Source organism: Bufo bufo, chromosome 1, assembly GCF_905171765.1.
Source record: "Bufo bufo chromosome 1, aBufBuf1.1, whole genome shotgun sequence".
Classification (NCBI taxonomy): Eukaryota; Metazoa; Chordata; class Amphibia; order Anura; family Bufonidae; genus Bufo; species Bufo bufo.
The window spans coordinates 758,101,765-758,127,087 of NC_053389.1; the positions used below are offsets into that span (position 1 = coordinate 758,101,765).

General features: G+C 44.1%; 1 protein-coding gene across 2 annotated transcripts in view; it reads right to left on the minus strand.

Moving 5' to 3' along the window:
- GCK (glucokinase) overlaps positions 1-25,323 on the minus strand; it is a 72,456-nt gene that overhangs the window by 15,381 nt on the left and 31,752 nt on the right. For both annotated transcript variants that reach the window (XM_040414565.1, XM_040414566.1), the window contains exons 2-6: positions 19,124-19,286; positions 15,819-15,973; positions 15,355-15,474; positions 14,833-14,928; positions 4,347-4,446 (exon numbers count right to left, since the gene is read on the minus strand). In XM_040414565.1, the coding sequence (XP_040270499.1) occupies positions 4,347-4,446; positions 14,833-14,928; positions 15,355-15,474; positions 15,819-15,973; positions 19,124-19,286 (634 nt within the window). The remainder of the gene's footprint in view (positions 1-4,346; positions 4,447-14,832; positions 14,929-15,354; positions 15,475-15,818; positions 15,974-19,123; positions 19,287-25,323) is intronic.

Consider the following 25,323-nt stretch of genomic DNA (forward strand, 5'->3'; position numbering starts at 1 on the left):
TCCCCCATCATGTGCCAGTATTAAGTCCCCCCCATCATGTCCCAGTATTAAGTCCCCCCATCACGTGCCAGTATTAAGCCCCCCATGTTCCAGTATTAAGTCCCCCCCATCATCATGTGCCAGTATTAAGTCCCCCATCATCATGTGCCAGTATTAAGCCCCCCCCATGTTCCAGTATTAAGTCCCCCCATCATCATGTGCCAGTATTAAGTCCCCCCATCATCATGTGCCAGTATTAAGTCCCCCATCATCATGTGCCAGTATTAAGTCCCCCCCATCATCATGTGCCAGTATTAAGTCCCCCATCATGTGCCAGTATTAATTCCCCTCATCATGTGCCAGTATTAAGTCCCCCCCATCATGTGCCAGTATTAAGTCCCCCCCATCATCATGTGCCAGTATTAAGTCCCCCCCATCATGTGCCAGTATTAAGTCCCCCATCATGTGCCAGTATTAATTCCCCTCATCATGTGCCAGTATTAAGTCCCCCCCATCATGTGCCAGTATTAAGTCCCCCCCATCATCATGTGCCAGTATTAAGTCCCCCCCATCATCATGTGCCAGTATTAAGTCCCCCCCATCATCATGTGCCAGTATTAAGTCCCCCCATCATGTGCCAGTATTAAGTCCCCCCCATCATCATGTGCCAGTATTAAGTCCCCCCATCATCATGTGCCAGTATTAAGTCCCCCCATCATCATGTGCCAGTATTAAGTCCCCCCCATCATCATGTGCCAATATTAAGTCCCCCCCATCATCATGTGCCAATATTAAGTCCCCCCCCATCATCATGTGCCAATATTAAGTCCCCCCCATCATCATGTGCCAGTATTAAGTCCCCCCCATCATCATGTGCCAGTATTAAGTCCCCCCATCATCATGTGCCAGTATAAAGTCCCCCCCATCATCGTGTGCCAGTATTGTAATAAGCCCCCCCAATGTGCCAGTAACACTATTGTAAAAAAAAAACACACTTATACTTACCTCAGTGTCAGCGATGCAATGCAGTCTCTTACTGTGTCCCACGCTGTAATGTGAGGCTCAGGTGGCGCGATGACGTCATCGCGCCGCCTGCGCCAGCCTCTGATAGGCTGCTGGCCTAGTGCCTGCAGCCAGGGGTGTACATAAAAATCACTGGGCCCCATAACAGGAATCTAAATTGGGCCCCCATTCCCCTTTTATAGCCCCTCCCTTTGTTCCATGAACTATTCTTGCTGCTGCGTTTTATAATTTATGCCATCAGGGCCGGATTGGGATTACAAAACAGCCCTGGCACACAAAAGAGGTATAATAGATGCAGTGTGTACAGGTATATAGTATATTATATACAGCAGTGTACAGTTATGTGAGGTACGCGGTATAATATATGCAGTGTGTACAGGTATATGGTATATACAGCAGTGTACAGTTATGTGAGGTACGCGGTATAATATATGCAGTGTGTACAGGTATATAGTATATACAGCAGTGTACTGATATGTGAGGTACGGGGTATAATATATGCAGTGTATACAGGTATACAGTATATACAGTAGTGTAATATGTGAGGTACGAGGTATAATAGATGTAGTGTGTACAGGTATGTAGTAAATACAGCAGTGTATTGACACCTCGTACCTCAGATATCAGTACACCGCTGTATATACTATATATCTGTACACACTGCATCTATTATACCTCGTACCTCACATATATAGTATATACAGAAGTGTACTGATATCTGTACACACAGCATCTATTATACCTTGTACCTCACATATCAGTGCACTGCGGTATATACTATATATCTGTACATAGTGCATGTATAATACTGTGTAATATATGCAGTGTGTGCATGTATGTGTGTATCTATATATATATATATATTACACACAGAGCAGTGTATTGATGTGAGACATAGAAGGTATAATACTGTAGATGCAGTGTTTACAGAAATATGTGGTCAGTTATACATTATGGTCGCTGTGTGTGTGAGGTACATGAGGTAGCGGTCACTGTAACTGTCTGAAGTATTATACATGAGTGAGCAATGAGTAAAAACAGGGCATGGAGGGGGGGTAAATGATGAAAAGTGGAGGACCTCCTCTTACCAGTCCATTCCAGTCTGTATGGATCAATGCAGAGCTGCTTGTGAACTTCTAATACTTGCTGTTAGGGGGTGAAGGACCTGTGATGATGTCATCACAGGTCCTGGCAGATATACCTTTGAAACCTAGGAACTACACAATTTTTGGTTCAGTTCCTTTGCTAGATTCTGCAGGACCTGTGATGTTGAAGATGATGTCATCACAGGTCCTGGCAGATGCACTGTTCTAACCTGGGAACTACACTTTACACTGTGCAGTTCCCTTACAGGACCTCTGATGACATCATCAAAGGTCCTTTAGCTTTAGAAAGATAAACAGGAGCAATTAGGGGGCGTGGCCTCTCCTCCACTTCGGGCCCCTCTTTCTCACGGGCCCCATAGCAGCTGCGTGGTCTGCCTATATGGTAGGTACACCACTGCCTGCAGCCTATCAGAGGAAGGGGAAGGGACACGCCTCTCCCTCCCCTGCACCTCCGCTGGCACAGGCAGATTACAATGGAGATGAGCGCAATGGAAGCGGTCATCTCCCTGTGCCCGGCAGGGGCGGGGGCGGCGGCGGCTCACTTGGGGGGGGGGGGATTTTAGTTGGGGGGGCACATGGGGGGGGCACAGCATGATGTAGGGGGGGCTGTGGCCCCCTCTGGCCCCACACTGGCGACGCCACTGACCTACAAGTAGCTATGTTTTACTGTAGGTGTAAAATGTGGTGACAGAATCCATTTAAATTCAGAGCTTACATAAATGCTTTAGAGAGACCAAGTACCAGTCACATCTCCACATCACCTGTTCAGAGGAGACTGTCAGAATCAGGGCTTTATGGTCGAATTGCTGCAAAAAAGCCCCCACCAAAGAAGAGAATTGCTTGGGCCAAGAAAATGAGGAATGAACATTAGACCATTGAAAGTCAAACTTTGAGATTCTGGTTCCAACCATGTTTGGATTGTTCCTAAATGTGTGGTTCCCACTGTGAAGCATGGAAGAGGAGGTGTGATAGTGTGGGGGTGTTTTGCAGTAAACACTGTCATCAAAGCAAAAGAGGGATACTGTGAAGAATGTAAAATATAAAAAACTATTCTGGTTTGGTTATTTGCATCTGTGTTCCTTCATAGTGATCATGTCTTCAATATGAAAAAAAAAAAACAAGAATGAAAAGGTGTCCAAACTTTTGACTGGTACTGTATACTTTGAGTACCATAGCAGCTCCCAATGACCCGCTACCAGTTTTGACCCCGCACCACTTCTGGGTTGGTTTCGTCAAAGAAAGTAAGCCTCTCCATCCTCTGTGTTTCAGGACGTGACTATTGAAGCTAGGGGCTGGCTGTGTGCAATAGTTCAGTGCAATCGTTAAATCGGCCCCTTCTCTCTGTGCATCACCTGTAATGGAGGAGGGAGTTGGATTAGCTTCATTTTCTGTGTTAGAACCAACCCAGAAGTTTAGTGGGATTGGTCCTGCATCTGGTAGCTAGACACCAGGGCAGCTATGGTACTCAAATTATATTGAGTATCAACCAGTGCAAACTGGTTCAGAAACACTGAGATACGCAATCACAATCTAATTGCAGCAGGTTATTCGGCACAATAACTGTCCAAAGTAGCAGCACAAAAAAGTTTAAACTTAAAATAGAGCACTGGGCACTTGGATTGGTCACCCTACTAGTTCCCTGATCAGTCCACTGACTAAGCCTCCCGATTGACCTGCCAACTTGACCTCCTGAAACGGCCTAGTCCTGCAATTGGTTGGATGGCCATGCATTCTGCACACAATCCATCTGGCATCTCCGCCAGTGCCCACCAAGAAGACTGGAGTGAGCAGTGGTGGCTGGTAGGGAGAGACATCGCAAGAGTGCCTGGAGATTAGTGTTACAAAAAGCAACCATGGGCTATCAACACAATGGACAGGGGGGGACCTAATTGACTTATATGGGAGAGTTTTCATCCTCTGTGACCTGTGCAGAGGTCAGGAGGGAGTAGATAAGATGTGAAATCACCTATACATTGCACTCATGGAATAAATGACAGACACCCTTTTATATCCACTCTGTGTCCACATTAGCGCATGGGACTGCTTTTTGTTTTTGCAGATATTTTGGACCACACACACACATTTTTACTCCCGGTCTGAACAGTTAAATGTTAGGCTGGGTTCACATCACATTTTTCCCATCCGTTTAACGTATACAAAAAAATGTATACGTCAAAGGGATAGGAAAAACGTGATGTGAACCCACCCTCACATCGGTGCTTGTGAATGCACACTTACCTACTATCATGCCAACTTCACAATGATGATCTTCATAGTAACAAGAGATCATTGTAGCAACAGTGTCATTCACCATGGCCACAACATCCATCTCAAAATCCTGGTGAGGGCAGAGACAGAATGATCGTCATGTCAGGGGAATGAAACAGTATAATACTAAATCACATATAACTGTAGGAGAGCTAAAATCAGCAGCCGGAACTATGTTCATATGAATAAACATTTATGTAAAGCAGCATGCACGTAAATAATTCAGGGATAAAGTTGTAGGGGGTGCAGGAGTAGCAGTCTTACCCAGGCACTGGTGTCCGACGGGGCCCATAGGCTCCTCTGTCACCTAGAAGGACATTATAAATGCCACATAGCAAGAAGGGGACCCTGAGTTACTCTCACTGATATTGCACTTGACCCCTGTAGCTTCCAGTTACACCTTTAGAATACTTAAAGGGGTTACCCCACGGCAAGTATTACTATGCAATGAGCAGTTAATTTCAAATTAAATGTTATTACAAATACCAGATTTGTAGCTCTCAGATGGTGCGTCATGCATGAAAATCAATGGGGTGTGTTCCAGCATCAGACGCTCGAACGAGGCGGCATGACGTAGGTGTGCGTGCTGCGCTCCTCCTCCTGTCGTCCTTTCCCCCTCTCTCCCTGCCTCCCGCCCCGATGAGGAATGCCGAGGAACGCCGAGCCCAGCTGTGACCTGCCGTGACCCGTCGCCTGCCGCTTGTGGAGCGTAGAGGGGCCGATTTGATGTTGGAGCAGGCGTGTGTCCTGGGACGCTGCCCTCGCTGGTTAGGCTTGCATTCTTGGCCGGAGTGTGAAAAAGTTTGTGGTGCGGATACTTACCTCCGGGTGGTGACAGGAGACGGTAGAGGCCTCGTGCTTTTGGCGTGTAGGCGCTGCTGTGCTTTCCTTCTCTCTTCTGGGACGTCGGTGGAGCCTTCTGGGGATTCCGGTGGATTGCAGTGTTTAGCTGCGGATGCCGGTGGAGTCTTCTGTGGAGGTTGGAGGTGGATGCCGTGGAGTCTGAGGCACTGATTCCTTCTGTGTGCCTGAGAGGGGTTGAGGTCACAGACGAATGCCTGATGAGGTCTCCAATGATGCCCGCCGACTGACAGTCGCCCTGTGTTTCATCCGTCTGTTTGTGAGTTTGGATGGATTTGCCCCCTGGAAAATATCATGCGCTAGGGGGGCATTCAGTAGGGTGGTTTGACAAGTCGGTGGTTTGGGTGCAAAGGACACATTTGGGGGCTTCCTTTTGAGGGCAGGACGGTGAGGCCTGTAAGAGGCCTTTGCCTTATTTACCGCATACGATTTATATGACAAACTCTCACTCCAACAAGTTATCTGGATATACAGCGGCTTCTGCCTGTATGACTTCTGGCAAGCCGAACCAGTCTGACTTTTGGGGTGTTTATGTACTCAGCTGAACATGTTCTTTCTTGTGTTCTTAGCCTATATGTATCCAGCTTCTATGTTCTCCTTCTATATGTATTCAGCGTTTTTGGTTACCGGGCATTGTATGTACAGTCGTGGCCAAAAGTTTTGAGAATGACACAAATATTAGTTTTCACAAAGTTTGCTGCTAAACTGCTTTTAGATCTTTGTTTCAGTTGTTTCTGTGATGTAGTGAAATACAAACCGGATTCCAAAAAAGTTGGGACACTATACAAATCGTGAATAAAAACTGAATGCAATGATGTGGAGGTGCCAACTTCTAATATTTAATTCAGAATAGAACATAAATCACGGAACAAAAGTTTAAACTGAGAAAATGTACCATTTTAAGGGAAAAATATGTTGAATCAGAATTTCATGGTGTCAACAAATCCCAAAAAAGTTAGGACAAGGCCATTTTCACCACTGTGTGGCATCTCCCCTTCTTCTTACAACACTCAACAGACGTCTGGGGACCGAGGAGACCAGTTTCTCAAGTTTAGAAATAGGAATGCTCTCCCATTCTTGTCTAATACAGGCCTCTAACTGTTCAATCGTCTTGGGCCTTCTTTGTTGCACCTTCCTCTTTATGATGCGCCAAATGTTCTCTATAGGTGAAAGATCTGGACTGCAGACTGGCCATTTCAGTACCCGGATCCTTCTCCTACGCAGCCATGATGTTGTGATTGATGCAGAATGTGGTCTGGCATTATCTTGTTGAAAAACATATGCTCCCATCCAGACGTTATTTCCCTGAAAGAGAAATAACGTCTGGATGGGAGCATATGTTGTTCTAGAACCTGAATATATTTTTCTGCATTGATGGTGCCTTTCCAGACATGCAAGCTGCCCATGCCACACGCACTCATGCAACCCCATACCATCAGAGATGCAGGCTTCTGAACTGAGCGTTGATAACAACTTGGGTTGTCCTTGTCCTCTTTGGTCCGGGTGACATGGCGTCCCAGATTTCCAAAAAGAACTTCGAATCGTGACTCGTCTGACCACAGAACAGTCTTCCATTTTGCCACACTCCATTTTAAATGATCCCTGGCCCAGTGAAAACGCCTGAGCTTGTGGATCTTGCTTAGAAATGGCTTCTTCTTTCCACTGTAGAGTTTCAGCTGGCAATGGCGGATGGCACGGTGGATTGTGTTCACTGACAATGGTTTCTGGAAGTATTCCTGAGCCCATTCTGTGATTTCCTTTACAGTAGCATTCCTGTTTGTGGTGCAGTGTCGTTTAAGGGCCCGGAGATCACGGGCATCCAGTATGGTTTTACGGCCTTGACCCTTACGCACAGAGATTGTTCCAGATTCTCTGAATCTTCGGATGATGTTATGCACAGTTGATGATGATAGATGCAAAGTCTTTGCAATTTTTCGCTGGGTAACACCTTTCTGATATTGCTCCACTATCTTTCTGCGCAACATTGTGGGAATTGGTGATCCTCTACCCATCTTGGCTTCTGAGAGACACTGCCACTCTGAGAAGCTCTTTTTATACCCAATCATGTTGCCAATTGACCTAATTAGTGTTATTTGGTCTTCCAGCTCTTCGTTATGCTCAAATTTACTTTTTCCAGCCTCTTATTGCTACTTGTCCCAACTTTTTGGGGATTTGTTGACACCGTGAAATTTTGAATCAACTTATTTTTCCTTTAAAATGATACATTTACTCGGATTAAACGTTTGATCTGTCATCTACGTTCTATTACAAATAAAATATTGACATTTGCCATCTCCACATCATTGCATTCAGTTTTTATTCACAATTTGTTTAGTGTCCCAACTTTTTTGGAATCCGGTTTGTATAATTACACACACTTCAGAAGTTTCAAAGGCTTTTATCGACAATTACATGACATGTATGCAAAGAGTCAGTATTTGCAGTGTTGGCCCTTCTTTTTCAGGACCTCTGCAATTCGACTGGGCATGCTCTCAATCAACTTCTGGGCCAATTCCTGACTGATAGCAACCCATTCTTTCATAATCACTTCTTGGAGTTTGTCAGAATTAGTGGGTTTTTGTTTGTCCACCCGCCTCTTGAGGATTGACCACAAGTTCTCAATGGGATTAAGATCTGGGGAGTTTCCAGGCCATGGACCCAAAATGTCAACGTTTTGGTCCCCGAGACACTTAGTTATCACTTTTGCCTTATGGCACGGTGCTCCATCGTGCTGGAAAATGCATTGTTCTTCACCAAACTGTTGTTGGATTGTTGGAAGAAGTTGCTGTTGGAGGGTGTTTTGGTACCATTCTTTATTCATGGCTGTGTTTTTGGGCAAAATTGTGAGTGAGCCCACTCCCTTGGATGAGAAGCAACCCCGCACATGAATGGTCTCAGGATGCTTTACTGTTGGCATGACACAGGACTGATGGTAGCGCTCACCTTTTCCTCTCCGGACAAGCCTTTTTCCAGATGCCCCAAACAATCGGAAAGAGGCTTCATCGGAGAATGACTTTGCCCCAGTCCTCAGCAGTCCATTCACCAATTTCTGAAGAAGATCAATCTGTCCCTGATGTTTTTTTTGGAGAGAAGTGGCTTCTTTGCTGCCCTTCTTGACACCAGGCCATCTTCCAAAAGTCTTCGCCTCACTGTGCGTGCAGATGCGCTCACACCTGCCTGCTGCCATTCCTGAGCAAGCTCTGCACTGGTGGCACTCCGATCCCGCAGCTGAATCCTCTTTAAGAGACGATCCTGGCGCTTGCTGGACTTTCTTGGACGCCCTGAAGCCTTCTTAACAAGAATTGAACCTCTTTCGTTGAAGTTCTTGATGATCCTATAAATTGTTGATTGAGGTGCAATCTTAGTAGCCACAATATCCTTGCCTGTGAAGCCATTTTTATGCAACGCAAATGATGGCTGCACGCGTTTCTTTGCAGGTCACCATGGTTAACAATGGAAGAACTATGATTTCAAGCATCACCCTCCTTTTAACATGTCAAGTCTGCCATTTTAACCAAATCAGCCTGACATAATGATCTCCAGCCTTGTGCTCGTCAACATTCTCACCTGAGTTAACAAGACGATTACTGAAATGATCTCAGCAGGTCCTTTAATGACAGCAATGAAATGCAGTGGAAAGTTTTTTTTGGGATTAAGTTAATTTTCATGGCAAAGAAGGACTATGCAATTCATCTGATCACTCTTCATAACATTCTGGAGTATATGCAAATTGCTATTATAAAAACTTAAGCAGCAACTTTTCCAATTTCCAATATTTATGTAATTCTCAAAACTTTTGGCCACGACTGTACATATGATATATCAGTCTGTGGGATATTTATGTCTCTATGAGCACGAAATAAGCCGTCTGGGTCTTACAGTAAAGTGGGGTATTGCCTTAGGCAGATTCGGATTATAAGTGGATCTGGTACTGGAAAACCTTTTGTATTTCATATTGCCTGGCTCTAAAATTGCTCCCCCCCTTTTGATCTCTGAATTGTTTGCATAGTGGTTACCTATTAAGTTTATAAAAAGGCCGCCAAAGTATCGTAAATGAGGAGGGGTGTCCTCGCCGAAAGGTGGTTCGGGGGGGGGGGCCCCCATGCTCGATTAGATAAATTTTTGAAGTCACCACCACCCAAAACTAGGGGAGGTGTGCAAAGATCTGTCCCACAGGCTGAGCTGGGATTGATTATTACGGACCGGTCAGAATTGGGCTCGTTAAAGACCAGTTCGCCCCAGAGTGAAGGTTTTGAGAGTATTAATAAAAAACTTGCGGATATATTGGGAGTAGTAAATTCCATTAGCACCTCAGTTGCAGAGCTGGCCTTTTCCCTCTCAGTAGTACAAGGAGATGTCCCGATAATTAGAGATGAAATGACAAAACTGAGACTGAAGGGATTGGCTGTCGTCACTTGCTTTTCAGGTCTACGTGTCTCTCTCCTAGAGGGGGGACTGGGATTTGCATTTACACATCGCTTATGCCACGTAATATTCTATTCTGGAATGTGAGAGGGTTGGGAGACAGAGTGAAGAGGACGGTGGTGTTTGATCTTGTGGCCCGTCATTTGTCGGCTATTGGGGTATTACTAGAAACCCACGCAACAGTAGATAGGCTCTATACATTGAAAAGGAAATGGGCTTCTTTTGAATATCACGCTTACTTCTCTTCATACGCAAGAGGGGTCAGCGTATATATATTCACCGCGGGATGGAGTTTCAACCTGTAGATAATATGATAGATAAAGAAGGGAGATTTGTATTCCTCTATGGTTTTTGGAAAGGGCAGGAGATTATATTGGCGTTTATTTATATTCCCCCACCATACAAATCAACTGTCTTCTCTCTATTAGCTAAATACATAGCCACAAAAAATCTATGTGCATTATTAGTAGCTGGAGATTTCAACTCAGTTCTTGATCCTGAGTTGGATCGTTTCTCCACCTCTTCTGGGCAAGGTCGGACTGGATCGCCTCTGAGTATTATTTGGCAGTCCTATGGGTCAATCTTTTCCTGCTTCAGCCAGTCCTATGGGTCAATGTCCCGTATTGATCTGGCTTTTGCAAGTCGTGATTTGAGTCATCAAATTGTGAAAATGAAGTATGAACCTCATGGAATTTCAGATCACTCCCCAGTTCTGATTATGTTCAGAGAGGCGGATGCTCCAGTTTTGGGCAGAACTTTTAAACTGAATTCGCATTGGTTTGATGTGATAGGGGAGCAATGCCGAATTGATCTGGATATACAGGTATTCTGGGGCTTTAATGTAGGCTCAACACATATACACTATGTGTGGGATGCATTGAAGGCCCATATAAGGGGCTTATACTTTACTAAAATCAATAGGTATAGATTTGAACTTCGTCGAAGGGAACAACAGCTGACAGAGGCAATTAGGAGCCTACGGGCTTTATTAATTGCTCATCATAATGAGCAATATATAACTCAGTTAAAGGAGGCCAATTTTAAGACACTTCTGTACAGTAAAGCACAACATAAGCTTCTTTTACAAGGTCAAAATCGCTTTTGTGAATCGGGTAAAACGGGCAAGTTTCTTGCACGATTAGTGGCTAATCAGAGAGAGGCTACTAGTATAAGGGAGATTAGGAACTCAAAAGGTAATAGGGTGAGGTCCTCAGAGGAGATTAGGGAGGAATTTGTGAAATACTATTCTACTCTTTATCAGTCTGATTCTATGTTTAGTCGGAATGATATGGACCAATATTTACAACAAGTGGAGCTTCCCCAGTTAGATTCACAGGACAGAGAGATGCTGGATCGCCCTATTCTTTTGGAGGAGTTGCAAGCGATGCTCCCATCCCTAAAGTATAATTCATCCCCTGGTCCAGATGGCTTGCCGTTTGAACTTTATAGGTACCACACTAAATCGCTCCTTCCAATTCTTGTGCGGGTCTTGAATGAATCCTGTTTATTTGGCTCTTTACCTCCATCATTTAGAGAGGCAGTGATCATCTTGGTGTTGAAAAAGTATAAAGATATATGCGATATGGGGTCATATAGACCCATATCGCTTTTAAATACGGATTACAAAATTTTTGCTAAAATTCTGGCTAATCGTTTGAAGAGGGTCATAGCCTCTCTGGTACACCCCAATCAGACGGGTTTTATTCCGGGCCGGCAAATACAGATGAGTCTTTATAGGGTGTATCTGAATCTCTCTGTTGGGGGTAGTATAGACCACTTCATTCTGTCTTTAGATGCCGCAAAGGCGTTTGACAGGATGGAGTGGTCTTTTTTGTGGGCTACTATGTCTCAATTTGGTTTGGGGTACATATTTATGGAAATGACTCAAATGCTATATGAACAGCCGTTAGCATGTATTAATATCAATGGTATTAGTTCTTCTCCCGTTACGATGCGGCGAGGGATGAGACAGGGATGCCCCCTTTCTCCTCTTCTTTTCGCCCTATTTATTGAACCGTTGGCCTGTAAGATCCGTTTAGATAACCGTATAGACGGCTTTGGGGTGGCGGGAGTGAGCGATAGAATAATCCTGTATGCTGATGATGTGATTCTGTTCCTGGATCAGAGATGGAAAATCCTTCTTTATGTGATAGAAGAAATAGAGGATTTTGGTAAATTATTTGGTAAATTATATTTGGTAAATTTTGGTTAATCAAATTGTTATTTGATTAACTGGACTAAGTCATCGCTCCTCCCGCTGAACCGTAAGGCCATAGATGAGGGGAGTGACGTCCGCGTTCTTGCTCCTAATGATACTTTGGACTATGTGGGGGTTAAGATTGGGGTTCCCATAAATAGGTTTTATGAGCTTAATTTGGCCCCGGTTTTGAATAAAGATAAGTCTAAAATATGCGTTTGGCAGAAATTGATATTGGCAAAGACAGATCGAATAGCATTGGTTAAAATGATTATCTTGCCTATTGTGATGTACCCGATGTGTGCTTCCCCTGTTTGGATCGATGATATCTTTTTCCATAGATTGGAGACTCTTATTAAAAATCTAATTTGGGGAAGGAAGAGGGTGCGTATAAAACAAAGATATTTATGGCTGTCGGAGTCAGAGGGCGGGTTATCATTTCCTTTTTTTCAAGGATATTATTTATGTGCACAGATTCAGCGATGTTGTAACTTTAAAGAGAGTTCACTTGCACGATATTTGAATAAGGTTATGGATAAACCAATAGAGAATATCTTCACATGTTTGGAGTTTGGGTATATGGGATTGAGGAAGTCCCTACTGATCCCTTGGACCCTACAGAGGGTTTGGAATAAGCTTAAGGAGATTTTAAAGGTTTCCTGTCCTTTTGCTTTCACCCCTCTTTGGGAGAACAGGAGTTTGGTGGAATTCTTCAAAATCACAGATTTTGTTTACTGGTTATGTAAGGGGGTTGTCAATGTGTGTCACCTTTTTTCTTCGGGACATTTTAAATCGTTTTTGGAATTTAATTTCACTGATAGTTCATTATTAGATCTGTTCATGTATTCACGTTTAAAACACATATATGAGGCCTCTAGAAATAAAGGCTACATTTTTCCACGAGAGAATTTATTCTTTGATTATTGTTATGCCCAGAAAGATGAGAAGGTTAGGATATCTAGATTATACTGCAAACTCCGAATGGCATTGGCAACTGTAACACTTTTTAAAAGCCCAAGTAAGCGGGAGCAAGAGTTGCATTGCCCTCCACTACAGTGGACCAGCATTTACAGAAATGTAAGAAAGGCTACAATTTCCAATGCTCATAGATTAATTCAATTTAAGATCTTGCACCGATCGTATTATACGCCAAAAATGCAAGCGAAATTCCCCCAAAATAAAGGCCGAGATTGCTGCTGCTCTAAATGTGGATATGTGAATGCGGATTACGGCCACCTACTTTGGAATTTTACTAAACTAAAAAAGTACTCGGAACAGGTCTTTGTAACCCTACAAAAGGAGTCCTCTATGATATACACTCACCTAAAGAATTATTAGGAACACCATACTAATACGGTGTTGGACCCCCTTTTGCCTTCAGAACTGCCTTAATTCTACGTGGCATTGATTCCACAAGGTGCTGATAGCATTCTTTAGAAATTTTGGCCCATATTGATAGGATAGCATCTTGCAGTTGATGGAGATTTTAAGGAATGCACATCCAGGGCACGAAGCTCCCTTTCCACCACATCCCAAAGATGCTCTATTGGGTTGAGATCTGGTGACTGTGGGGGCCATTTTAGTACAGTGAACTTATTGTCATGTTCAAGAAACCAATTTGAAATGATTTAAGCTTTGTGACATGGTGCATTATTCTGCTGGAAGTAGCCAGCAGAGGATGGATACATGTTCTCATTCTGTTTACGCCAAATTCGGACTCTACCATTTGAATGTCTCAACAGAAATCGAGACTCATCAGACCAGGCAACATTTTTCCAGTCTTCAACAGTCCAATTTTGGTGAGCTCGTGCAAATTGTAGCCTCTTTTTCCTATTTGTAGTGGAGATGAGTGGTACCCGGTGGGATCTTCTGCTGTTGTAGCCCATCCGCCTCAAGGTTGTGCGTGTTGTGGCTTTACAAATGCTTTGCTGCATACCTCGGTTGTAACGAGTGGTTATTTCAGTCAACGTTGCTCTTCTATCAGCTTGAATCAGTCAGCCCATTCTCCTCTGACCTCTAGCATCCACAAGGCATTTTTGCCCACAGGACTGCCGCATACTGGATGTTTTTCCCTTTTCACACCATTCTTTGTAAACCCTAGAAATGGTTGTGCGTGAAAATCCCAGTAACTGAGCAGATTGTGAAATACTCAGATCGGCCCGTCTGGCACCAACAACCATGCTACGCTCAAAATTGCTTAAATCACCTTTCTTTCCCATTCTGACATTCAGTTTGGACTTCAGGAGATTGTCTTGACCAGGACCACCCCCCCAAATGCATTGAAGCAACTGCCATGTGATTAGTTGACTAGATAATTGCATTAATGAGAAATAGAACAGGTGTTCCTAATAATTCTTTAGGTGAATGTATAATCCTGGGATGCTGACAGTGATATTGGGATACTTTGCTCCAGAAATGGTAATCCCGGTCCGGGTCAGACAGATCTGGATGAGGGGTTTGATGGCAGCAAAAGTTATTCTAATTAAACACTGGGGCTCTGTCTCCCCGCCCTCGCTAAATGAATGGATCCTGTACCTTCAACAAATTAGAATGTTTGAGGATATGGAAAGGAAACGGAGAGCGGCACGTACTGTATGACTGTTTAGCTATAATTAATACTGTAATTGTGGGTATATTTGATAGAGCTGTTCTGACGACAGCCAATCGGGGGGGGGGGGGGGGGGAGGTGATAGTTGTACATTAATTTTGAATCTATAGTGATATTTATAACTTAGGCAGGATCCTGCCTCTCTTTATAGGGTAGTTGATTGTTGCTTATAATGGCTACCCTGTGTTGATTGTCTTGCTTACAATAATGTACTGTTTTTCACTGTGTTTTAAAAAAAAGAAAATAAATATTTAATAAAAAAAATAAAAAAATGGGGTGTGTTCCAGAGTGGACTCTTTTATTTTAGAGAGGGGCTATCACATTGAAAAAGGTCTCTCAGTTCATCACATTGACCAACAGCTCACCCCTCGTCTCTTGATGGCGTCTCTCAGCAGTCCAACAATGTTATTCCCTTCCGCTCCTGAAGCTTTGAATCCTTTGGTCCAGTTCAGAAGGATCCCCTATAATAAAGAAATTCACTATAAGCCTTTGTGTATGACAGAAGGGGTGGACTGGGAACTTAAAGTGGCCCTGGAAAAAAATACTAAAAATGTTTTGTAGTCGGGTCCAAATTGATGGAAGGCAGGGCCAGCAATACCATATTGTGGCACATTATACCACCCCAACAGAGCCAAATACCACAGTCCATCACAAAATACTGCCAGCAGCAAAAAATACATCCCCAAAAACTTCTACTGGCCGGCTGTGAGGAGGACTCAGGTGGCCCCCTGGGCATCGGCCCACCGGGAAATTTTCCTGTAAGGTCTATGGCTAATCCACCCCTGTATGACAGATAGGTAACCCTGAAAATCTACAACATACAGTATATGGCAGTGATAGCCTAGGTAACTGTATGTCCACACCTCATGTATACTAATACACTTCACCTTGTCAATATCCTCATGTCGGACTGGGAAGGAGAAGGTAAATCCAAGGGGCAGTTTCTTGTGTTTCATGTTCTGCTGACCCAGATAATCTGAGATACATTCAGCAATGTAATCAAAGAGCTGGAAGGAAAACACTCAGTCAGTTTGAAAAGTAACTTAACAAGAAAATAAAAAATAAAATAAAAACAAAAAACTACTACTTTATTACTTTACTCTTGTATAACCTTTACTAGTGTGTCATAAGGTCCATCAGCTCCCACCAATTGTACTGTCTCATCCATCATAAAAAAGGACAAGAGGCTGTTGTCACACACCCGCCCCTGTATTTACTATAATATTTTCCACGCGGATTGAACAGTGGATTGGGCTGGAAAAATTCAATAATAAGTTGCTATTTCTTTATACTCCACCAAAATTAACCCACAATTGTGTCAACCCCAAATCCTTTCTATAAAGCTTCTCACCATCTCTGCAGTTCCTGTCATGGCATCTTCAGGGATCGAATACATCTTATGCTTGGTTTCGACTTTCCACTGTCCATCTAGATCCTCCCCTACTTTAACCAACATTACTCGAAAATTGGTTCCACCGAGATCCAAGGCCAAAAAATCTCCAACCTCTGAAAAGAAGAAGTCAGTATCTTGTATCTTGTTAAGGCTTGCAAAGGGAACAATGAAATGTTGGGATTTAAGGGAGTGCAAAGGTAGAGCCACAGCTCTGGTGCCTGAAGAGGCCGAAATGTCCTTCTGCCTCATAGAACACCATCTATCTATCTATCACGCAAATCACAGATCCGTAAAATACAGATACTATCCATGTGCTGTCCGCATCCGTATGTCTGTTCCATAAATTATAGAACATGTTCTATTCTGGACCGCAAAATGTAGTCCACGGACCCAATAGATTTGCAAAAAAATGCGGATGGCACATGGACGTTATACGTATTTTGCAGATTTACTGTTTGTTGACCGCAAAATGGATATGGTTGTGTGCATGAGGCCTTATAGTCAGTATGGTCCATCAAGTGACGTTCATTTCAATCATTTGATTAAAATGGCGCCTACATATTTAAATTTTTCTCCTTCTATAACAGACGGTTTTCTGACTATTTTGATCTATTTTGTGCTATAAATTATTTTGCAATTGCTAAAAAAAAATATAAAATTATACTTCTGCTTTTATCCTCAAAAAAAAAAAAAGAACCCTCCCATACAATATACTGATATATATCAATACAGAAGGTTGTAGGTTCAAAACCCGGCAGAGACCATTTGAAAATAGTGGCCGAATAAAAGTTAAATACACAGGGGTATCCCCATACTGACAGTCTTTGGGGTTCTTCATACCACTGACTCCATATATGAACAAAGAGCAGGGACTCTTAGTCCATATATGAAACTACAGCAGGGACTCTTAATCCATATATGGCGCCAGAGCAGGGACTCTTAGTCCATATATGGAGCTACAGCAGGGACTCTTAATCCATATATGGAGCAAGAGCAGGGACTCTTAATCCATATATGGAGCCAGAGCACGGACTCTTAATCCATATATGGAGCCAGAGCACGGACTCTTAATCCATATATGGAGCCAGAGCACGGACTCTTAATCCATATAAGGAGCCAGAGCAGAGGCAATGAATCCATATAAGGATACAGAGCAGGGACTCCTAATTAGAGATGAACGAATGGACTTCGGATGGTATGTCCAAAGTCGATTTGGTAAAAACTTCATTCTAATACTGTATGGAGTTCCCAGTATTAGAATGTATTGGCTCAGATGAACTGAAGTTATTACTTCTCGAAGTCTTGCGAGACTTGGTGTAATAACTTCGAGAATTAATTATTACTGTAAAAAACCTTGTAACCGAACTCAGGCTTGGTTCCAAGGTACCACTCGGAACTGAACCCGAGTTCGGTACCAAGGTTTTTTACAGTAATAATGAATTCCCAAAGTTATTATACAAAGTCTCGCAAGACTTCGCGAAGTAATAACTTCGTCTCATCGGAGCCAATACATTCTAATACTGTGAACTCCATACAGTATTACAATTAAGTTTTTAACGAATCGACTTTCCAAGTACCATCCGAAGTCCATTCACTCATCTCTACTCCTAATCCATATATGGAGCCAGAGCAAGCACTTTAATAGGCCAGTAAAAAAAATATGACACTGGCCTCCGGGCACAACCAGCCAGGTGGCAACCCTACCTTCAAATAACATGAAATAAAGTACATTTGTACTCTACCATGGCTGACATGTATAGCAAACACTATATGTAGTGGTAAACTGCTGCATGTGCAAAGATGCATGCAAACACTGAAAAGGTGGATAAATCTGAATTGCATTACTGTTGTACTTACTATACATGAACATTAGAAACTCTTTGTGCACATTTTAACCGAATTTGTCTCGGTCCCATCTACCAACAGAAAGGTGGCTCCATCAGACAGGAACCTACACTTTCAGACTTTACTCCATCTAATATCTATCTATCTATCTATCTATCTACTATCTTATCTCATGGTAAAACATGTAACCACGACTCTTCTCCTTGTAATAAAGTGTCCATCTCTTTTATGTCACCATTTACAATCTACCATTTTCTACTTCTGCTGCAGTCGCCCCTTGACATTATATAACCTGAGATTCCCGGCCGCCCACCCCCTGCATGGTCAGGCAATGTCAACGTGAGTAAATAAAAGATTTGCTAAGAAGTGAGAGACAGAGCAGGAATCCTGATGCCGCTGTGCTGAGGGTGAAGGACACAAGCAGAAGAACTGCACTAAGCCCCTGTTTGAACTAGGCCTATGTTTGCTTTCAGACTGGTGACAAGCGCTGTGTCCAGTGACAATCTGGCTGTATCATGAGCATATCAGATCATCTCTTGAAAGCTAAAGTCCGTAAAAGGTGGTGACATGGCAAAGAGTCTAGGACAGGGATGGGCAAACTGCGGCTCTCCAGCTGTTGTAAAACTACAAATCCCATCATGCCCTGCTGTAGGCTGATAGGTGAAGGCATACTGGGCATACTGGGAGTTGTAGTTTTACAACAGCTGGAGAACCGCAGTTTGCCCATCCCCGGTTTAGGACATTGCCACTGGTTCCACCCAGTGTGGGGCTTCTTGTACTAGTTTAAGGCCTGTTTCACACTGGCGTTAATGGTTCTGGCAGGGGAACAGCCTGCCGGATCCGTAACTACTGTGTGCAGCCATGTGCTGCCAGAAGTCCGTCAATATAATGGGGAGCGGCAGAAATCCGGCCGCAGCACGGCAAATATGCAGAGGCAACCAGACAAGTACCACTGCATGCAGCAGTTTTTGTACGGCCGCCTCTCAGGCATATTTGCTGAGCGGTGCGGAGCAGAGACACAGAGTGGTAGCCCACGGAGGTACTAAGGAGCATTTCCGTGGGAGTTCAGTCCGTGTTTCCGCACAACATGTTCTCGGACCTATTCAAGTTAATGGGTCCGCATCTGCAAACCGTGCCCGTGCATTGTGGACTGCAATTTGCAGTCCGCAGTACAGGCACAGGTCGCACATCTGCTGATTTTATTTACAGCCTCAACCCATGTGAGGATCCTCTGGCCCTACGGTGAACCAGACTGACCCTAAATCAAAGTGATTTCTGTTGGTCAAAGCTAACCATGTACTGCAATCATATATCATGGACAGTACCATAGTGTAGAACATTTTTGTTGATAGTGTCTACATTATCCATATGCCACAGGTTGTTTCCTATATTGAATCACATTGCCCTATGCCTCTTACCAGAACCATCAGGTGTGGAGCGCACGTAGGTCGGCAGCATTTTTACACTGGCTTCTTCATTCGTCTCCAGGTGAAGACCTCTTTCCATCTCTGCCTGCATTCTGCTCATAAGGACCTGCAATTCTTCTTCATGAAGCTTGAATTCAGACAGCATCTGCTCCACCTACGCGGGTTTAAGACAAGGTCAAAAGGGAGGAAAACTGCATGAGGAAGGTAGTTCATGAGGAAATTTATATCTGGACAGCTACAAGTAGATCCATGGGATATCTAGCAGCAACATTTAGGTGAGAAGAAAAATGGAGAGATCTTCCCGGAGCCTAAAGAGTCTGAGAAAGCCCTCTGCAATGGGCATAAATAGAGTCTTATGGGCCCCACGGCAACTTTTGTTCCTGCCCCCATTGTTGGAGTGTATAATGATATATGTTTTACCCCCACCCCCCACACACACCTGTTGGTTACGTCCTGTAGTGAGCCTTCTAATAGAGGACACACATGCTCCTTCCCTTCAGTAACCACTCCTCTATGCTAAATGTCAGTTATGGATTGACAGACAGACAGATAATAGACATACAGATGAACTTAATAGTACATTTAGCTCTAACAAATGATGGACATTAGTTGTGCCTGTATTAAATCCAGTTACACAGAACATGTTAAATATGTGGAGGAAGAAAATGAACTGGTTAGTGTCATATGTCCTCCTGATGTCAGGACACAGCAGTGGACAGCAGTCACATGACAATCCAGGAAGTAGGATTCAAGCATGGGAGATAAGAGAAAACTGCAAATGAGGTCAATTTGACAAAATAAAAATAAAAAATCCAAGTAGGAATGGGAAATAGAGTACTTCAAGAAAATAAACTTTAGAGTGAAAAGTACTTTATGGCACAACCCCTTTAAGTGTCCCTTTTAGGCCCCACCTAGTAACCAAGCTCCTCTTAATGCCCCCAAACAAGTAATAGTGGGCCCCACATAGTAACTGTAGTCTTACACATTTATAATGCCTCACTGAGGAAAAATATACAACGTGAAACTTACCTGTCACTGTTTCCATGAGGAGAGCTGGAATCCTCTTCCCCTTCTTCGTGCCCTGGATGCACCAAGATGCTAGTGTCCTCAGACACATGGTATGTAGGTGGAAGCTCTGTATATGTGATATCTCACACATGTACTGGACATGTATGTAGCAGTGCAGATAAGTACAGGAACATTTATATCAAACCACCATCAGCACACATCCTCTATCTAATGGTGGGTGAAATGTTCGCTGTTTTGGGGAAAAACAACCAAAACTAATATGCTGTATCTAAAACTATACTTTTATGTTACATATAGTCCTGGTATCCCAAAAGGAAGGCAACTGAACAGTTAACCTTTGCGCAATGGTAAATACAGGAATATTCACGGTCAGTTACATAAGACATAGATAAATGCAATCATCCACATGACAGGGTTAATGTAAAGCCAACAGTGTGGGAAGTCCTAATACCTGGCTTCTCCTATAGAATAGATAGCGTATAGATATATTTAAGATCTGCCGCTTGTCTTATACCAGGTGACCATGACATACAAATGACTAAGGGCTAAAAAAAAATCTATATTATAAAAATGTCTGTTTGTCCGTCACTGTTGAGGGGGCGGGGTGCTGTGGAGGCAGGGCCGGACTGGGGATAAAAACCAGCCCTGGAAAAAGTTGCACACCAGCCCCACAGCGTTGCGTCATTATTTACTTGTTTATAATAGGAGAAAGCATTCATTTTAAAAACACGTGTGGCCACCTATTTAATGATTGTTGCACGCAATATTTTACTTGACCAGCTATTTTAGATATTCTACGGCAGTCCTGTTACAATCCCCCCCAATGAGCCTTTTGACCAAATAATAAAAATATTTATAAAATCTCACCCATATGCTGCAAAAAAAATAAAAAATCTGCAAGATCAACTACAAACAAACATATTTCAATTACAAACAAACAACTTACAATTACTTGGCTTGGCCCTTGGGGATCTCGGACACCACTTCAACACTTTGGCCGGGGGCTCGGTGGAGCTGATGTGTTTTATCCTAATGAGAAAGATTTCATAATAAGGATTTGGAGAAGGGGTAGAGGGATAGCAGAGCAGGGAGAGGCTGGTGCTGCTACTAGGGGGTCATACCATGGGGGAGTAATAAAGCCCCCCCCCCCCAGTAGTAATAATTCTCCTTATAATGTGCAAAACAAACCCATTTGTAATGCCCCCAGTTGAGCTAATGTTCCCATAATGTGCCAATATAAAATACCCCTTCTCAGTGCCCCCGTAGATGACCCAATAGTGCTCCCCCCTTCCCCATAGTACCCACCATAATGTGTACCAGTATAAAATGCCCCTTTACAGAGCCCCCCATATAAAATACCCCTTCTTTTTAGCCTCAGTAGATGCCCCTATAGTCCCACCCAATAATCTGCCAGTAATAGGTGCCCCAATAGATGCCCCCAATCATGTGCCAGTAAGATGTGCCCCCATAGATGCCCCCCCAATCATGTGCCAGTAAGATGTGCCCCCATAGATGCCCCCCAATCATGTGCCAGTAATAAGAGCCCCCCCACCATCATGTGCCAGCAGTCAGAGCCCCCCCCTTATCATGTGCCAGTAGCCCCCCTTATGTGCCAGTAGCCCCCTTATGTGCCAGTAGCCCCCTTATTATGTGCCAATAGCCCCCCATGTGCCAGTAGCCCCCATATCATGTGCCAATAGGCCCCTAATCTGCCAGTAGCCCCCTTATCATGTGCCAATAGCCCCCCCATGTGCCAGTAGCCCCCCTTATGTGCCAGTAGTCATCCTTATGTGCCAGTAGCCCCCCATCATGTGCCAGTAGCCCCCCTTATGTGCCAGTAGTCATCCTTATGTGCCAGTAGCCCCCCCTTATCATGTTCCAGTATCCCCCCATCATGTGCCAGTAGTCGTCCTTATGTGCCAGTAGCCCCCCCTTATCATGTTTCAGTAGCCCCCTTATGTGCCAGTAGCCGCCCCTTATCATGTGCCAATAGCCCCCCATGTGCCAGCAGCCCCCCTTATGTGCCAGTAGCCCCCCTTATCATGTGCCAGTAGGCCCCCCCATCATGTGCCAGTAGGCCCCCCACCATGTGCCAGTAGCCCCCCTTATGTGCCAGTAGTCGTCCTTATGTGCCAGTAGCCCCCCCCCATATCATGTTCCAGTAGCCCCCCCCCATAATGATCCAGTATTGTACCTATATAAAAAAAAACAAAAAAAAACACTTAGACTTACCTCCAGCGATGCGATGCAGGCCTCTTCCGGCCTGTGTCCCTCGCTATACGCCTCAGGCGGCGCGATGACGTCATCGCGCCGCCTGCACCGGCCTCTGATAGGCTGCCGGCCTAGTGCTGGCAGCCTATCAGAGGAACAGGAGGGGACACACCTCTCCCTCCCCTGCCGTAGCATAGACATCTGTATCGCTGTCCTGAGGACGGCGATACAGATGACTATGTAGATGAGCGCTTCCACAATGGAAGCGCTCATCTCCTGCTGTGCCCTGCCGCCGGCCTCCCCCCACTTGTCACCAGGGCCGCGGCCTTGCGGCACTCAGGCCTGCCGGCCTAACGGGAAATTTCCCGGTATCCCGGCAGGCCAGTCCGGCCCTGTGTGGAGGTCACTGTTCAGGGGGCAGAGCGCTTTGGAAGTCACAGTTAAGGAGGCAGGGTGCTGTGGGTACTGTATACAGGGTACCGTATATAGGGCTACTAGCGATTTCCCCATAAAAAAATAAATAAAAGGTCATGGATTGGCCCCCTGGACCCCCTAGGAACAAATCTAATAAATACACAAACAGATAGACCAACACTTCATACTTGGGCAGTGCCGGGTACTTTTTTCTAGTATTAGTGACGTGTATTTGGAGAATTTTAAAATATTTTCTTAAAAGAAATCCAATCACAAGGGTGTGACATGAGACAATAAAGCCACCAGTCTACCTTATAGATTATTACTATAGGGCCCAATGCCCCAGCACACAGCAAGAACTCTACAGAGCGCTCTGATCCACTGTAACAAAGCATGATGCAGCATCAGCCGGACATGATCCTGGCAGGTAGTCAGCCTCTGGATATAAACAGCATTTCTATTCACTGACAGCAAGCATAGCATGTGGAAATGGCTGCCAGGTGTTCCTCTAACTGGGTTAACCAGACTGACAATGATCTGGAGGTGCAGGTTGCCGCTATACTCGGCCTTAGCATAGCCGTGTCTGTTTCCCATGCCCGTTTGAGAAGACCCTCACATTTTTTGTTCATAGGGTCTTTTAAAAGGCCCATATCTTCAAAGGGCAGTGAAGTCTTTTTTGATATGCGGGCAACAGGGGCATCTATCTTTGGAGTCTTATCCCACAAAGCTGCGTCTGAATCTGCAAAAGGATATTTCCGCTTAAAGGCATTTGGGATTGCATTTCGCTTCTCAGGATCTTTCCATTCCTTGGTGATTAGCATTTTTATATTGTTATGAACGGGAAAAACCTTTCTTCTCTTTTCACCCAGTTCCTGGAACATTCTATCTTGAATAGACTGGGGCTCTTTTACTTCCTCAATTTTCATAGTGGCTCTTATAGTTCTCAATAATTTTTCTGTGTCCTCAGAGCTTCCCAGAATCATCCTCAGAGAACTCAGAACCTACATCTGAGAATTTTTCCTCATCATCAGAGTCAGGTTCAACTTGGAATTCCAACGTCTGTGATCTTTGAGAGGTAGATGGTTGGGGGAACATGGTGGTAGTCTTGCGTCTATCACCGTCTTTACTTCTTCCTTGATCTTATTTCTTATAGATTCTAGGAAGGAAGGAGACTCTTCGGTCACCACTTTGTCCGTACATCTGGGACAGAGCACCTTTTAAGTCTTTGACGGCAGGGATTTTTTGCAGATTGCACATTTTTTCCGCCCCGATTCTACTCCAGAGAATTTAATGGTGCTGGTCTCCCTGCCCTACAAAGTAATAATATAAATCAGGGCTAGTGGCCATAACTCTAACTTGGGACCAGCATCACACCAGTGGGGGGATATTAGTCCCCCCCCCCACACACACACACAGCAGGAGCTACATACAGCCAGGTCCATAAATATTGGGACATCGACACAATTCTAAAATTTTTGGCTCTATACACCACCACAATGGATTTGAAATGAAACTAACAAGATGTGCTTTAACTGCAGACTGTCAGCTATAATTTGAGGGTATTTACATCTTAATCAGGTGAACGGTGTAGGAATTACAACAGTTTGCATATGTGCCTCCCACTTGTTAAGGGACCAAAAGTAATGGGACAGAATAATAATCATAAATAAAACTTTCACTTTTTAATACTTGGTTGTAAATCCTTTACAGTCAATTACAGCCTGAAGTCTGGAACGGATAGACATCACCAGACGCTGGGTTTCATCCCTGGTGATGCTTTGCCAGACCTCTACTGCAACTGTCTTCAGTTCCTGCTTGTTCTTGGGGCATTTTCCCTTCAGTTTTGTCTTCAGCAAGTGAAATGCATGCTCAACCGGATTCAGGTCAGGTGATTGACTTGGCCATTGCATAACATTACACTTTTTACCCTTAAAAAACTCTTTGGTTGCTTTTGCAGTATGCTTTGGGTCATTGTCCATCTGCACTGTGAAGCGCCGTCCAATGAGTTCTGAAGCATTTGGCTGAATATGAAAAGATAATATTGCCCAAGACACTTCAGAATTCATCCTGCTGCTTTTGTCAGCAGTCACATCATCAATAAATACAAGAGAACCAGTTCCATTGGCAGCCATACATGCCCACGCCATGACACTACCACCACAATGCTTCACTGATGAGGTGGTATGCTTAAGATCATGAGCAGTTCCTTTCCTTCTCCATACTCTTCTCTTCCCATTACTCTGGTACAAGTTGATCTTGGTCTCATCTGTCCATAGGATGTTGTTCCAGAATTGTGAAGGCTTTTTTAGATGTCGTTTGGCAAACTCTAATCTGGCCTTCCTGTTTTTGAGGCTCACCAATGGTTTACATCTTGTGGTGAACCCTCTGTATTCACTCATTTGACACACATACACCTACCTCCTGGAGAGTGTTCTTGATCTGGCCAACTGTTGCAAAGGGTGCTTTCTTCACCAGGGAAAGAATTCTTCGGTCATCCACCACAGTTGTTTTCCGTGGTCCTCCAGATCTTTTGGTGT